At 41.2% G+C, this 15103-nt stretch overlaps 2 protein-coding genes across 4 annotated transcripts in view; one reads left to right on the top strand and one right to left on the bottom strand.

The window, feature by feature from the left end:
* Positions 1–3577, bottom strand: part of NUFIP1 (nuclear FMR1 interacting protein 1) — a 70798-nt gene extending 67221 nt beyond the window's left edge. For all 3 annotated transcript variants that reach the window (XM_079903466.1, XM_079903467.1, XM_079903465.1), the window contains exons 1-2: positions 3151–3577; positions 801–883 (exon numbers count right to left, since the gene is read on the bottom strand). In XM_079903466.1, the coding sequence (XP_079759592.1) occupies positions 801–883; positions 3151–3562 (495 nt within the window). In that variant the 5' untranslated portion in view covers positions 3563–3577. The remainder of the gene's footprint in view (positions 1–800; positions 884–3150) is intronic.
* Positions 3578–3716: 139 nt separating this feature from the next.
* Positions 3717–15103, top strand: part of GPALPP1 (GPALPP motifs containing 1) — a 31971-nt gene continuing 20584 nt past the window's right edge. Inside the window, exons 1-3 of the mRNA XM_079902968.1 lie at positions 3717–3872; positions 11249–11381; positions 12339–12440. Coding sequence (XP_079759094.1) covers positions 3785–3872; positions 11249–11381; positions 12339–12440 — 323 coding nt within the window. The 5' untranslated portion in view covers positions 3717–3784. The remainder of the gene's footprint in view (positions 3873–11248; positions 11382–12338; positions 12441–15103) is intronic.

Here is a 15103-nt window from a genome sequence, read left to right as displayed (position 1 = left end):
GTATATTTTAACTACAGAATGAGAAAAAAAGAACTATTTAGGTAAATATTAGTTTTTTTTAATTCCCAATTTACTACTTTTATGTTTAAACATAAAACAAAAATGATTATTACAATGATAGGCTATATAGGGCCCCAATTGTTCAATGTTGAGATTATGTTAATAAACATACTTTCACAATATTTTGTTAATATTAGTTACATAGTTTTGATGCCGAAATGAAGGGTACTAATCTCATGCTGTAGATTTACTCAATTTATTCTAAACTAATAAAATTATTTACACATCTTAAAAGTTGAAAGACCAGATTATAAGCTACATCAGAATAAAAGAAGCCTATTTTAAGACTCAGTTTCTGAACATAATGAAGGGTTGTTCCTCATTAAAAAAAACAAAAACTTTTAATTTCATCCTTCTCCTCCCAATATGCTAGTAAAATAAATAAATTAAATATATAATATATATTATGTATAATATACATATTACACTTTTGTTTACTTCATTGAAGTTTAATAACATTTACATTTATCTGTAATCATAATTCCCCATTATATTTACTCCTGATACTATACTGAAATGGATTAAATGTTTTCTTTTTCTACAATTTCTCCATTTATTTCTCAAAAAGATTTTGCTTGAAGTTTTTACTTACAGCCAAGACCCTTAAAGATCCTTTTATGCAAGGCTCTGCTGTGTCAATAATGAATGCAAAACACTGAGACAGTTATGATTGAAACACAAGATATGAAACAGTGACATAGGGACCAAAGTGTCACATTCAAGAACATCTTAAAAAATACCCTTTTTTTCTGTTTTCTCCTGGGAGACATGTTGAAGTCATTGACCTTTGCATCATGTTTTCGTGGAAGATAAGAATGTTTAACTGAAAAACAAAATGAGACCCAGAAATGTTTGCAACTATACAATTATTTAAAATTTTGCTACAGAATGTCATAAATACTTGAGAAAAACAGTGGTAAACTACTTCTAGGCAGAATAGTAATTCAAACAAATTAACAAAGATTAAGACTAGTTTACCAAATAAACATTTTTCAAATTAATACATATTGGTAAGATTACATGTCCATAGATGCTTTGGATGTCTAAGTAAAGGAATGGACAAGCTAACCTGGTAAAATTCCTTGTAGTTATTTCAAACATTAGAAACATAAACTGGGGACTTCCCTGGTGGTCTAGTAGTTGACTCTGTGCTCCCAATGCAGGGGGCCTGGGTTCAATCCCTGGTCAGGGAACTAGATCCCACGTGCCGCAACTAAGAGCCCACATGCTGCAACTAAAGATCCCACACGCCGCAATGAAGATCCCATGTGCCGCAACTAAGGCCCAGCGCAGCCAAACAAATAAATAAATATATATGTTTTTAAACAGAAAAAAGAAATGTAAATGGTGCTGGAGCCGAATGGACCTCTTTCAGCATCAATTTTACATCAGGAAAACAGACCCTTGTGAAATACATTTCTTCTCAAATATTTTTCCTTTCTTATTGCCATGACCCAACTCTGAAACCTTGATCTTTCACCCAGATCACTGTGACAGCCTTCCAGACTGGCTTCCAGTTCCTAAGTCCTCTCTTCCAACAGACCCTGCACACTGACACCACAAAAATAATCCTCCAGTCATCACAACCCTGCTCAAGACCCTGGAAGCAAGTAGCTTCCTTGAGTCCTTCGATGAGATCCCACTTTGTTTTTTCACCCTGCTCTTCCCTGTACCTTCCACATACTATGCTTCAGTCACACCAGAACACTGCAACCTTCAGAACTCACCTTGCACTGACACCTCTTTGCTTCCACCTAAAAAGTATCTCTTCCAGAATATTAAACATCTCCCAATACACTTCTTCCAAAAGTTTTCCCCAACTTTCTCCATACTCTGAAATCTCCTTTATATGCCTCTATCACCAGTCACACTGCACTGTGATTTATATTTATGAACCCATCTCACCTCGCTTGGGACTGTCTTAGGCACATTCATATCCCCAGCATTAGGCATACAGTAAACACTGATTTGGATTCAACTTAATGTAAATTGAATTGTTCTAAGCGAACAATTGCATGGCTTTAAATATGATCTCTATGCTAATGACACCCCGATTTACAGCTCTAGCCACAAACCTCCCCTGAAAGTACAAACTAATAGCTAACAGCCAGTTCAGTATCTCTACTTGACACAAATCATATTCCAAACTCAACTCCTGGTCTCCTTTCCAAATCTACTCCCTCATCCTTCCACTTGCTTGGCAAAAAACTTTAAGTTATTCTCGTCTCCTCTTTACATCCCATCCCACATCCAATTCCTCAACAAATTTTGCTGACCCTACCCTACTTTCAAGATATATCTAGAATCCAACTACTTCTCATCACCTCCTGAGCTCCACCTTGGTCCAAGTCCCCAGTATCTCTCACCAGGTTAACTGCAATACCTTCTTAACTCATCTCCCTTTCCGTCATTTCCAATCAGTAGCCATATTAACCCTTTGAAAACATAAATCAAAGCATGCCACTCCCCTGAACTAAACATATCATAACAGTAGAAGTCCCACGATCTACAAGGCCCTCTTCCTCTATTGCCTACGGCTCCACCCCAGGCTCAGTCCTTTCTTGCCTCACTGGGTTCCATTCTGATCTACAGCTTCTGCCTTTGCACTTGCAGGTCCCTCTGCCTGTACCGCTATCCCCCAGATACATGCTCTGCTCTGATCCCTCACCTCCCTGAAGTCTTTGCTCCAATGTCACCTTACGTACGACTGACACTGACATTTAAAACTGCACTGCCTGTCACTCTGCTCTCTCTCATAGCACTCACTGCCTTCTAATACACACTGCTTTCTTTTGTTTATTGTCTGTCTTCCTACACCAGGAGATTTAAGCTCAAAATAAGGATATTTGTACGTTTTGTTCACTGCTATATCTCCCCTGCCTGGTTCATAGTTGGAATTCAATAAATAATTGTTAAACTGAATGAACAGGCAGGAAAAACATAACTGGAACGAACTGTGAGACATTAATGACCAGACTCCAAGAGTGCAAAGGCAGTATCAGAAGGGGAGAGAGCAACAAGGGTGGAAAAGGAGTGGGAAGAAGGGAAAAGGAAAGGTAAGGGGTGGTACAGAGAGGAGTAACAACCTACCCGGAGTGTTGTGGGGCTGCCGATGCCAAGGAAGAACACCAGGAGACTGTGTCCAGTACCATGATGTTGAAGCCTGGAAATTCCAGGAAGGCTGGCCATTGAGTTGACGCTGAGAATCAAGGGGGGACTGGGCGTCGAAAGGGGGCTGTGCCCCGGGAAGAATCTGGGCGTCAAAGGGGGGAGGCGCCTCGGGGAGGCTCTGGGCCTCCGCGGGGGGCTGCGCCTTTGAGGAAAGCTCGGACCCTCCTGCGGGAAGCGACGAAGGCGGTGGTGGCGGCGCCGGCAGCATCGCCCAGAACATCCAGTTGTCCGGCAGCGAGGCACCGTCGCTCAGAGGCTCCAAAGTGGGGGTCACCTCGGGAGCTGAAACCCACCCCGTGCGAGTCACGCAACCACTTGCCGGCTCACCCATGCCACCCACCTAGTAGGGAAGCCAGCGTGCGAAGTGTGGAGCAAGCCTTAGGCGTCACTTCCGTTACCGCTAATGAGACAGGCCAGCCAATCACAGACTGCCACGTCATTGGTCGGGGCCGGAAAAGCTTCCCTCATTTTCCGCGTATGGCGGGCTACCTCGGGGGGGGGTTTGACTCGGCGTGGATACACCTGTGTGCGAGACCAGTGTCTGCCACCGCGGATGGCGAGGGATCTTATCGGGCCGGCACTGCCGCCCGGCTTCAAGGCCAGCGGGTCAGCGGAGGACGAGGAGCGGGACCCCAGCCCCGGTAAGCGGCGGCATGTCCCCTGCCCGCCAGGCCCTCCCACCCCGTCTCTGGCCAGGCCCAGTTCTCAGAGTACTGGTCCCGAGGCCCGGGAGGGCGGAGGAGTGGCGAGTGGGCGCGGCCCCACCCGAGCTAACGTTCCTTCCCAAGCGTGGCCGTGGGGCCTGTAGAAACGAGCTTTGGCCTGGTAATCATTATCACCAAGAAGTATTCGCATTTAGTTCTCGATGGGCTGGACGCTGTGCTAAACGATCGATGCACATTCAATGATTTAATACTCTTGGCCGCTGTATAAGGTAAAGATTATTATTTCGTGTTGCAAATGGGGACACTGAGGCCCAGGCTGTTGCGCATACCACACAGTTAGTTAAGTGGTGGAGCCCGACTTAGAGCGAAGCCCGTACTCCGAACCTCTGCGCCCTAGCCCCCGACCTGCCTTCCTAGCCTCTCGTCCTGTCCTGACACACACGGCTCAGAGCTCAAACCAATCCGAGTTTCTGCGCAGTTCTTCAATTCTCTAGGCTCCTTCGGCCCTCGCCCTACTCTTCTTGACGTACCTGACAAACTCCCACCTCATCCTTCAAGCCCTAACTTCAGCGAAGGCTTTCCACACTCTCCCAAGCATTGTCACGCCCTCCTCTTTACCCACGGGTTTTTTGCCTACTTACTTACGTCACATATTTAATACACTGTTTTCGAATAACTCGCTGACATATCTGTCTCCGCCATTGCACTATAGTCTTCTAGCCTTAACACATAGCAGGCACCTCGTATTTGCCAAATAAATGCTTCTCAGACTCCTCCGTGATGAGTATCCATCTCCTTTCATGTTTGTACTAATTTGTAGCCTGGGACTGACTGAAGTTGGCAAAGAGCAAAGCTGGAAGAATAACTCTTCCGTTTCTGAATCTAATTTGCATTCTTCGACTACCCAGAGGCCGTGTTTCCACCTAGAGATTTCTTTCCAAGTCTTGTTTCTGCTATAGCTGTTAAAAAGTTAGGCTTTTATTTTAGCAAGGAAGGTTCCATTCAACTAAGGTTGAAGAAAAGTGGGGTTAACCAAACTTTTTATGTAGCACACAGGTCTGAGATGGACCAATTTAATTTTATTTGAATACTCTGGAAAATTGAGTGCTGGGAAATGTCCTCTGAGATCATGTTAAAAACACGGGGGTGCAGATGTTTTCTCAAGACCAGTCTGCATACTCCAGACACTGCTTTGTGTAAGCTGAGTGGAGCCTGGGCTCTTTTGACTCTGACTTTATTCTCCTCATCTGCGGCAACCTTCACGCCACTCATCCCAGCCACATTTGCAGTCACACACTGGATCCTATTCCACCTCTGAAAACTTTTTTTTTTTTTTTTTTTTGGGGCCGTACTGTGCAGCTTATAGGATCTTAGTCCCCTGAGCAGGGATTGAACCCGGGCCCTTGGCAGTGAGATCATGGAGTTCTAACCACTGGACCACCAGAGAATTTCCCCATCTCAGAAAATTTAAATTCAGATCTTATTCTCAGCCAGAACCCCTTATTCATCCATCATTCTTACTCAGTTACTCTCATTACAATTTTTTTATTTTATTTTTTTGTTTTTAGTCTCATTGAGCCATGTGATCTCTGCCTCAGTCTGTTTTGGCCTTAAATTTCCTTTAATTACTTCTGTCCCCGCTCAACTTAGCCTCCATGGTCCGTCCATTCATGCCGTCTCTTGCCAGTGTTTTCAGCTGCCTTATCCCATTTAGTATTCTGTTAAACCCATCTAGCAAAAACTCAGCCCTGGATCAGTCCAGTCGTTCACCCCTGATGAGCCCACACCCAGGCTTCCAAGTGCTGCTAGAAGAAACCTCACCCCTCCACAGGCTAATGCTGCTAAAAACTATAGTCTTCTCCCTGGCTGGGTCCACAGTTCTGCCCAGCCATCCTCAGACGTTTCCCCACGCAGGTCTCCTCCCCTATGATCAACCATGGCTTTTTAAAACCTTCTCTTTCTTCTTTACACTCTCTCTCCATCTACTTCACAGAAAAAGTAGATGCCATCTTAAGAGAACTTGCTCACTTTTCTTGGCACAGTACCTAAAAACTTTCCCAAACCTCTGCCCAACTCTTTCGTCTTCCCTTTGATTATAATGCAAGAGGGGAACTACCTCCTTCCAAGGCTAATCCTTCCATTTTTACTCGGAACCCCTTCCCTCACTAGTCCTGGGCACTCCTTGCCCTTAGCATTTAACCAGAACATTCAAATTGTTCCCATCTTCATGAAGACTACTCCACATCCCCCAGTAGCTACTCCTCTTTCTCTCTGACCAACTGTGGATCCTCCCCATTTTCTCCTTAACCCACTGCATTCTGGCTTCTGTTCTTGCCAATCCACGGAGACCACTCTCACCAATTTCACTGTGGAAGTAAATGAAGACCACCCACCAATCGTCTCAGCACCCTTTTGCTAAATTCAAGGCACCCTTTTCAGTCCTGACCTCGTTTGACCTCACAGCCACATTTCCTCCTGGTGATCCCTCCTCTCTTCTCTTGGTTCCAGCCACTCTGAACACATTTCTAGATGTGCCAGGCCCTTAGACTTTAATTCTTTGCAGATGCTTTTCCCTCTGCCTGGGCCACTCTTCCTCCAATCCACACTCCCTTTGCCCTGCTAACTCAATCTCATCTTTTAGCCTCAGCCCAACCATCACGTTTGTTTGGGGTTTTTTTAAATTAATTTATTTATTTATTTTTGGCTGTGTTGGGTCCTCATTGCTGAGCCGGGGGGGCTACTCTTCATTGCGGTGCGCGGGCTTCTCATTGCAGTGGCTTCTCTTGTTGCGGAGCATGGTCTCTAGGCGCACGGGTTTCAGTAGTTGTGGCACGTGGGTTTAGTATTTGCGGCACACGGGCTCTAGAGCACAGGCTCAGTAGTTGTGGCGCACAGGCTCTAGAGCGCAGGCTCAGTAGTTGTGGCGCACGGGCTTAGTTGCTCCACGGCATGTGGGATCTTACCGGACCAGGGCTTGAACCCTTGTCCCCTGCATTGGCAGGCAGATTCTTAACCACTGCACCACTGACGTCACTACCTACTCCCATCAAAAGACAGTTGGGGCTTCCCTGGTGGCGCAGTGGTTGAGAGTCCGCCTGCCGATGCAGGGAACACGGGTTTGTGCCCCGGTCCGGGAAGATCCCACATGCCACGGAGTAGCTGGGCCCGTGAGCCATGGCCGCTGAGCCTGCGCGGCTGGGGCCTGTGCTCCGCAACGGGAGAGGCCACAACAGTGAGAGGCCCACGTACCGCAAAAAAAAAAAAAAAAAAAAAGACAGTTGGATGCTCCTTATTGACATTTCCATGACTTAATCCTGTCACGGGATCAGCAAGCTTTTCCTGAACCAGATAGTAAATATTTTAGACTTTGCCAGTCAACAGGCAAAATCAAGATTATTTTAAAAATATGTATATAACAAGAGAGCAAAACAAATTTCCACAAATCTTTATTGTTGAAATTCAAAGTATAACAGCATAATTTTTTTGCAGTTTAAGTCTGCTAATGAGAAGAATGGAACTGCTTTGGAGGGAATAACGTTTTGTTTAATTGGGGTTCAGAGTCAGTGTTTCCTATTATAATCGATTGCTGATCTATAATGAGATTTAATGTGCTTTATACTTAGTACTTCTTTTTGTATGCATAATTCTGTGTGATAGATATTACAAGGGAAACATATGGAATATATGACATAATCTATTTTCATGGAAGTTGTAATCTACTTGTAAAATTACCATTGCAGTAGAAGAGCTACCTTAATGACGCGCATCACTGCTTTAGAAAAGAAATGGAATAGTTCATTACAAATGCCTAAAACAATTTTTTGAGACATTTTATATAGTTTCGAAGTGATACCTATTAAAAAAAAAGTGAAGCTAGGGGGCTTCCCTGTTGGTGCAGTGGTTGAGGGTCCACCTGCCAATGCAGGGGACACGGGTTCAAGCCCTGGTCCGGGAAGATCCCACGTGCCGCAGAGCAACTAAGCCTGTGTGCCACAACGACTGAGCCTGCGCTCTAGGGCCCGTGAGCCACAGCTACTGAGCCCACGTGCCACAACTGCTTAAGCCCACACGCCTAGAGCCCATACTCTGCAACAAGAGAAGCCACCGCAACGAGGAGTAGCCCCCGCTCGCCACAACTAGAGAAAAGCCCGCGCGCAGCAACAAAGACCCAGCGCAGCAAAAAAAAAAAGAAAGAAAAAAAAGGAGCTAAAAAGGAAAAAAAACTTCTCTCTTTAATATTTAGGAGCAAGAGGAAGATGGAGAGAGCCAAGAGTGAAATGTAATCCCCTAGGCTCTTTCATGTTAAACTATAACCACCTAGAATTTTGAAGAAAGGGATATTTATGGAAGGTTGTATGCTCCCTTGCTATATTCTAAAAGGTGCTTTCTCTAGGAATTAGTAGTACATACAAAGATAAACCAGAAATCAGTAAAGGCGTTATTCATTACGGTCAGAAGTCAGGTATAATCTCCACTTATAGTTGGGGAACATTTACAAACGAAGACATAACTGTTCTTCAGTCTTAAACAGCAGTTGGAGATATGAATTTTATCTTTTAATTCTTATTGTTTTCCTCTTTTTGCTCACTGATTGTTCTTTTCTAGGCATGCCGTATTACCAGTTTAGCTATTTTTAAAATATATAAATTTATTTATTTTTGTCTGCTTCGGGTCTTCGTCGCTGGGTGTGGGCTTTCTCTAGTGCAGCGAGTGGGGGCTGCTCTTCATTGTGGTGCGCAGGCCTCTCATTGCTGTGGCCTCTCTTGTTGAGGAGCACGGGCTCTAGGCATGTGGGCTCCAGAGCACAGGCTCAGCAGTTGTGATGCACGGGATCTAGAGCGCAGGTTCAGTAGTTGTGGCACACGGGCTTAGTTGCTTCGCGGCATGTGGGATCTTCCCGGACGAGGACTCGAACCCGTGTCCCCTGCATTGGCAGGCAGATTCTTAACCACTGCGCCACCAGGGAAGCCCCAGTTTAGCATTTATTTTCTATAATTCCTTCCTTTATTTAATGATACATGGGAGAATGTAGAAAAAATGCATCCAGTTTTTTAAGTTTGGATTTTTGAAGTCAGTTTGTTGTGTATTGAGCACTTGTTCTATGGTAATGCAAGGAGCAATAGGAAAAAAATTTCAGAAATAGACCAGTGGTTCCAACACTGAGCCTGCTTTCTCCCCTGAGTTTTATATTAATATACTCAAGTACCACTGATCATACCACTGAAATTTCTAATGGGCATGTTAAACTGAAGGTGTGAAAAACAAGCTCTTAGCTCTTCCCCCAAACATGCTTCCCTCCTAGTCTTCTCCATATTAGAGAATAGCATTACCATCCTCCTGGCTAGCTTATCAGGCCAGAAACCTACGACATCCTCAGTTCCTTTTTGGCTCTCACTTCTCACATCCAAACCATTAGCAAATCCTGCTTCTTCAAAGCAGGTGCAAATCAAACCATTTCATATCAGCTTTCTAACTCATCTCCCCTACTCCTGATTCCCTGTTGACCACAAGCTGAGTTTTTTGTTTTCGTTTTTGTTTTAATAAAAAAGCTAATTCAGATTATATCTCTCCAGACTCAAAACCTTGCAGGGACTGCGTGTTATAACTAAAATCCAAACTCAATTACCACAGCCTATGCTGTGGAGTGCCTGCTGTATGCCAGATATAGTGTTATATGCTTTTCAGGTATAATATGTATTCTTCACAGCAGCCCTATGAGATTGGATCTACTGTTAACCTCACTTTACAGATTAAGAGAGTAACACAGGAAGGTTAAATGATATCCAGATCACACAGCTAGGAAGTGGCTGAGCTGGAATTCACAGCTGGAGTCTGGCCCCAAAGCATAGAGTGTGGCCCCTTTGAACCATCCAATTTTGTCTTGTCACTTTGCTTACTTTGCTCTAGCCACACAGGCCTTTTTGTCCCTCAAGCACATCAAGCTTGTTCTCTCCATAGGACTTTCACATTAGTGATTCCTCTATCTAGAATGTTCTTCCCTTAGATTGTTGCATGACCACTGTCATCATTTAAGTCTCCCTACAAATGTCTTCTCAGGGGAACCTTCCCTGACCTCTGTCTTTAAAATTACCCTCCCACGTATTCACAGTCACCTTTTTTTATTTGTTTCTTTTTTAAGTTGTTTCTCTAGAAGTACTTACTCAATAAATATTTGTTGAATGGATGGATGTTGACTTTGTTGAATGTTGTTTAATATAACGGTTAAGAGGTTCATATCCTAGCTCCACTATTTAGTTGTGTAAAATTGGGCAAGTTACTGTCTCTCTGCCTCAGTTTCCTCATCTGTAAGCTAGAAGTAATACTGCTTTCCTAATAAGGTTGTTGTCAGAATTAAATAGGGAAATGCATGTAAATCTCTTTTACGTTTTTGTTGTTATTAATACTGAAGGAATAGCATACCTGGGAAGCTCTTTGGAAAATCATATTTCCAGGCCCTACTCCAGGCCAACTAAGTCAGAATCTCTGGGGCAAGGGCCCAGGAATCTCTTTTTTAAAAATATTTTGGCAAGTCTGATAAACACCCAGGCTTGAGAACTATGTCAGTAGAGTTTTAGCATCACTGCTGAGGATCGCCATAGACAGTTGGGTCTGTGTGACATCATACAATGACATCATGCAATAATTTATAATTTTGCTAAGTCATGAAGTGAAAGCAGTTCACTATGGTGAGTGGGCACAGAACACCCTTACCTCTTCCTTGGCATCTGCATCCCAATGTGACCTCATTCTCCTCTGAATCTCCACTAGTAAGCAGGAGAATTTAGAGTGCCTCTACTTTTGTTTCTGCTTGGAAAATCATCTCAAACAGAAAGCTAACTGAGAAGTATGGTAATACCAATAAAGGTATTTTTAAGTGGTGATTCTTAGTCAGAAACCAGAATGGATAATTTTGATTTTTACCATGTTAGACTGTGGAATGGCAAATTTGTTGTTTGGTTAGCTCCGTGATAGAAATATTGTCTACCATACGCTGTCCATAAGGAAAAAACAAAATCATGAAACCATTTTGGCAGTTGCACCAAGCAAAATTGCAACCAATGCAAAAATTGCAAGATGACAGGCAAATTATGTGCTATTGCTATATTTATAAGTTTGGGTGTTAAAGCTTTTGTGGATCTCGTAGTTAACACTGTGTAAGACATGATTTCTGCCTTCCTGGAGTTGGAAAGACAAGCCCACTGTACACAACAGGAACAAATGAGATTAAAGTCCCTAATAAATGATAGCCAGCCAGTGCTGAGGATTTCAGAAAAGAAGGTGTGAAATGTCAGCTAGGGAGTTCATTGAAACAGTTGTGGCTACTTATGACATACACAAGACATCTTCTTTAGTTGCAGGACCAGCTCTGCCCCCTAATTATAAAAGCAGTAGTTCAAAGTCATCAGACAGCGACGAGGACAGTAGTTCTTTGTCTGAAGAAGGAAATCAGGAATCTGAAGAAGATGACACTGGTCCAACTGCAAGGTGAGTCACTTATTACATTAAATGGTAACCCAATCTTCCAATCTGGTGTACGCTGGCTAGAACAGAGAGCTAGTAAGGGGATATCATAACCTGCATTTATATAGCACAGGAAGAAATTACTTCATATGGCATTTCCTCATGAACTACCTTTCAGAAAGAAATTTATTGTAGTAGTATATAGCTCTGGAGATATCTAGAATTTCAATAAAAGTCTTATATAAAGGAATTTTCCTTAAGGTATTATTGAAGTGATTAAATATTCTAAATAAACCATACATCTTCTTTTTAAAATTATGTATGCAGGGAACTCCCTGGTGGTCCAGTACTTAGGACTCCATGCTTCCAATGCAGGGGGCACAGGTTCGATCCTGGTTGGGCAACTAAGATCCCACAAGCCACACAACCAAAAAAAAAGAATATGCTTTAAAAAAAAATTATGTATGCAGTATGTGCTTTTTGTTTAAGTAAATGAATGATTCCCTCTGACCTAGCCTTACTCACCACAGGTCGATGTAAATAAGTCAAATCTTTGTTTATTATTGGATAGCAAGGTCTTTTTTAAAGCATTTTAATGAGTAAGAGACAGAAGTAGCAACTTAAAGCCTTTACTTAAGTGAATTTAAAAACCAGTGCCATAAACTTTTTGCTCAAAAATATCTAGCAAGTAGAGTATTTGAAACTTCATTGAATGGACTCCTAAACAACACAGAAAATATAGAAAATTGATATTATTACTGCTGTAAAGAAGTAACCAATCTCTATTTTTAGACCATAAGTGAATTTCAAGAAAAGATTAGTATAAGATCTGTGGTAGATTTTTTTTCTTATTTGACAAGATTATTTTATTGTTTCAGTGTTTGTACAACTAGTTGAAGTTAATGTTCTTTTAAAAATGGAAATTTCTCTATGAAGAAAATTTTGACATACATGCATAAAATTACACTACTGTGTTTTCAGAAAACAGAGGAGAAATCAGGATGACGATGATGATGATGATGAAGGGTTTTTTGGACCAGCCCTTCCTCCTGGATTTAAAAAGCAGGATGATTCTCCTCCAAGGTGGTAATGTGTACTACTTCCTGCCAGTCTTTTCAAGTGTCCATTAATTCATTAAAGAGTTGTCTGAAATTGTTTTTTAACTTATGTGTTTATATAACATTTGAAATAAATTTGAAGTAAAAATAACTAATTTTAAAATTCATATAAGGAAAATAATTATTTACACGTTTATGACACTTTTATAATTCATAAAAAACTTCCACATCTCTTATTTGATACTCGCAAGAGCGTTCTGTGGCAGGCTGGGTGAAACATGACCCTTCTTCCCCATTTTTTTTTTAAACAAGTAAGGTTGCACACATAGTTAGTGGTACACCTGGGGCTGGAATCCTGGTGTTTGACTTCTGATTCAGACATCTTCTTAATTATTTATTGAAAGAATAGACAAATCCCTATGTACCAAGTTACACAGTTAACTTCACCGAACCTCAAATTTGTCATCTGTGGAATAAGATAGCAACACGTACCTTACAGAATTGTCGTGGTGATTGAGATTTCATATTTATATGCATATATATACATGTGTGATTCTTATATAGTGCCTGGCACAGAATAAACATATAGTAAATACTGATTCCTATCTTCTCGGAATTATAAAATATTTAACTGCTGAATATGAAATTGCACACCATATTGTTTATGATTCATAACATTGTATCCCAGTATGCAAGAACAAGTAGAAAAGGCTGTTGTACATTTTATATTCAGAATTATAATCATACTTGTCAGCTTCTAATTTTCATATAACTTTTGGGGAGTAACTGCCTCTGACTTCAACTCAAAAAACACTTTTTGTTGCGAATGTAGTCAGTTTCTGTAATGGCGTCAGCAAGTAAAGGGATGCTTATTGAAGAAAAGAAAGGAGAAATAAGAGGAATAGGCAGTCCACTGCTTGTTTTTGTATGGCCCCGAGCTAAGAATGATCTTTAGGGGGTCATTAAACTATAAAGATGAATATGCAACAAAGACCAAATGTGGCCCTCAGAGCCTAAAATTTCCTGTCTGGGTTTTTATGGGAAATTTGCTGACTGCTGGGAAATAACATTCCTTTCAAGAAAATAGATTATTAGATACATAGCGATTTCTTTCTATTTTGACAATAGTAAAATGTATGTTTGAAATAAACAGGTGGAAGCATATATTGGAGGCAAAACCTCATACACGTCCACAGCATGTGCTGTGGTTATGTTCCTTTACTATATTTTAAGATTTTATGTGTTAATGGTTTTATCCTTACAAATTCCCTGAGGCCAGAGAATTGAGCTGTAATTACATTTGTAGATCTGCTAAAAACTGTACTCAGAAAAAAACCCATACAGCACTTCCTTATACTTTATAAATGATAACTAATTTGATCTAACAATGCCACACTTCCGCATTTTTCATTTGCAAAATTGTTTTGGTTCATAGCAGTTTTATGAACCAAGGCAAGAGGTAATTAAGTGGCCAGGATCAGACCCCAAACCTTGTGACTGTAGTACTATTTTTGTCCTACCGGGAAACCTGTCTGTAAGACTCTAATTGAACATAGTGCAATCTGGAAAATTCAGCTTAGGGCATCAGTGCCATCTTGGTTGGTAACACTTGCACAGGGACATCTCTGGAAAAAAACAAAGAATGGAGAAACTTAACAGTATGAAAGAGAGTAGAAAATATCGTTCTTCTTTTGTTTTTTCCATACATAAAGTAGGACTTTTTAAAGCCTTTACTTAAGTGAATTTAAAAACCAGTGCCATAAACTTTTTGCTCAAAAATATCTAGCAAGTAGAGTATTTGAAACTTCATTGAATGGACTCTTAAACAACACAGAAAATATAGAAAATTGATATTATTACTGCTGATATTGAAAGCAGTAATAAAATATTGAAAGCAGAAAAAAATATTGAAAGCAGAAAAAAAGCAGAAAAAAATATTGAAAGCAGAAAAAAAATATTGAAAGCAGAAAAAAAGCAGAAAAAATATTGAAAGCAGAAAAAAAGCAGAAAAATATTGAAAGCAGAAAAGCAGAAAGCAGAAAAGCAGAAAGCAGAAAAATATTGAAAGCAGAAAATTGATATAATACTGCTGATATTATTACTGCTGATATTCTTACTGCTGTAAAGAAGTAACCAATCTCTAGACTTTTCTTTAAAAAACTTTTTCTTTTTAAGGCCTAGAATTTAGGCAGCTTTCTCTTTTGAATGGATGTCTGTTCTCTCAGAATGTGGCAGTAGGGCAGCTAGAAAGAAGATGAACTTTGGCATCAGATAGACCAGGGTTCAAACTCCAGCTCTGCCACCTACTAGTTCATGTTGTCCTTGGGTGTTATTTTGCTCAGATAGAAAATGGAGTGACTTATACCAACCAGGGTTTTTTGAAGGAAACAGAAAAGTCCACTGGTTGAAACGTGGTTAGCATACTACCTTTTCCTTTATATACAGGTCTTAAATGAACAATTTTCCTTCTTATATGCTTCCACATCATTATTGGATTGTTAGGACGGTGTTTAGGTTTTTATACTGCCTTGGCACACATAACCATAAATTACCAACATCTGTTGTGTGCATTTGCTACGTATGTCCTTAGAACCCAATTTATACTTAAGTAGTTCTGACTATAAATATAATGCCACTAAGGTATTTTTCAGTGGACGGTGAATATCAAAACTGAAAGCCAAGGCACAA

Source organism: Stenella coeruleoalba (genome assembly GCF_951394435.1).
Source record: "Stenella coeruleoalba genome assembly, chromosome: 18".
Classification (NCBI taxonomy): domain Eukaryota; kingdom Metazoa; phylum Chordata; class Mammalia; order Artiodactyla; family Delphinidae; genus Stenella; species Stenella coeruleoalba.
The sequence above is the reverse complement of the archived record's forward strand: the minus strand, read 5'-3'. Positions and strand labels throughout refer to the sequence as shown.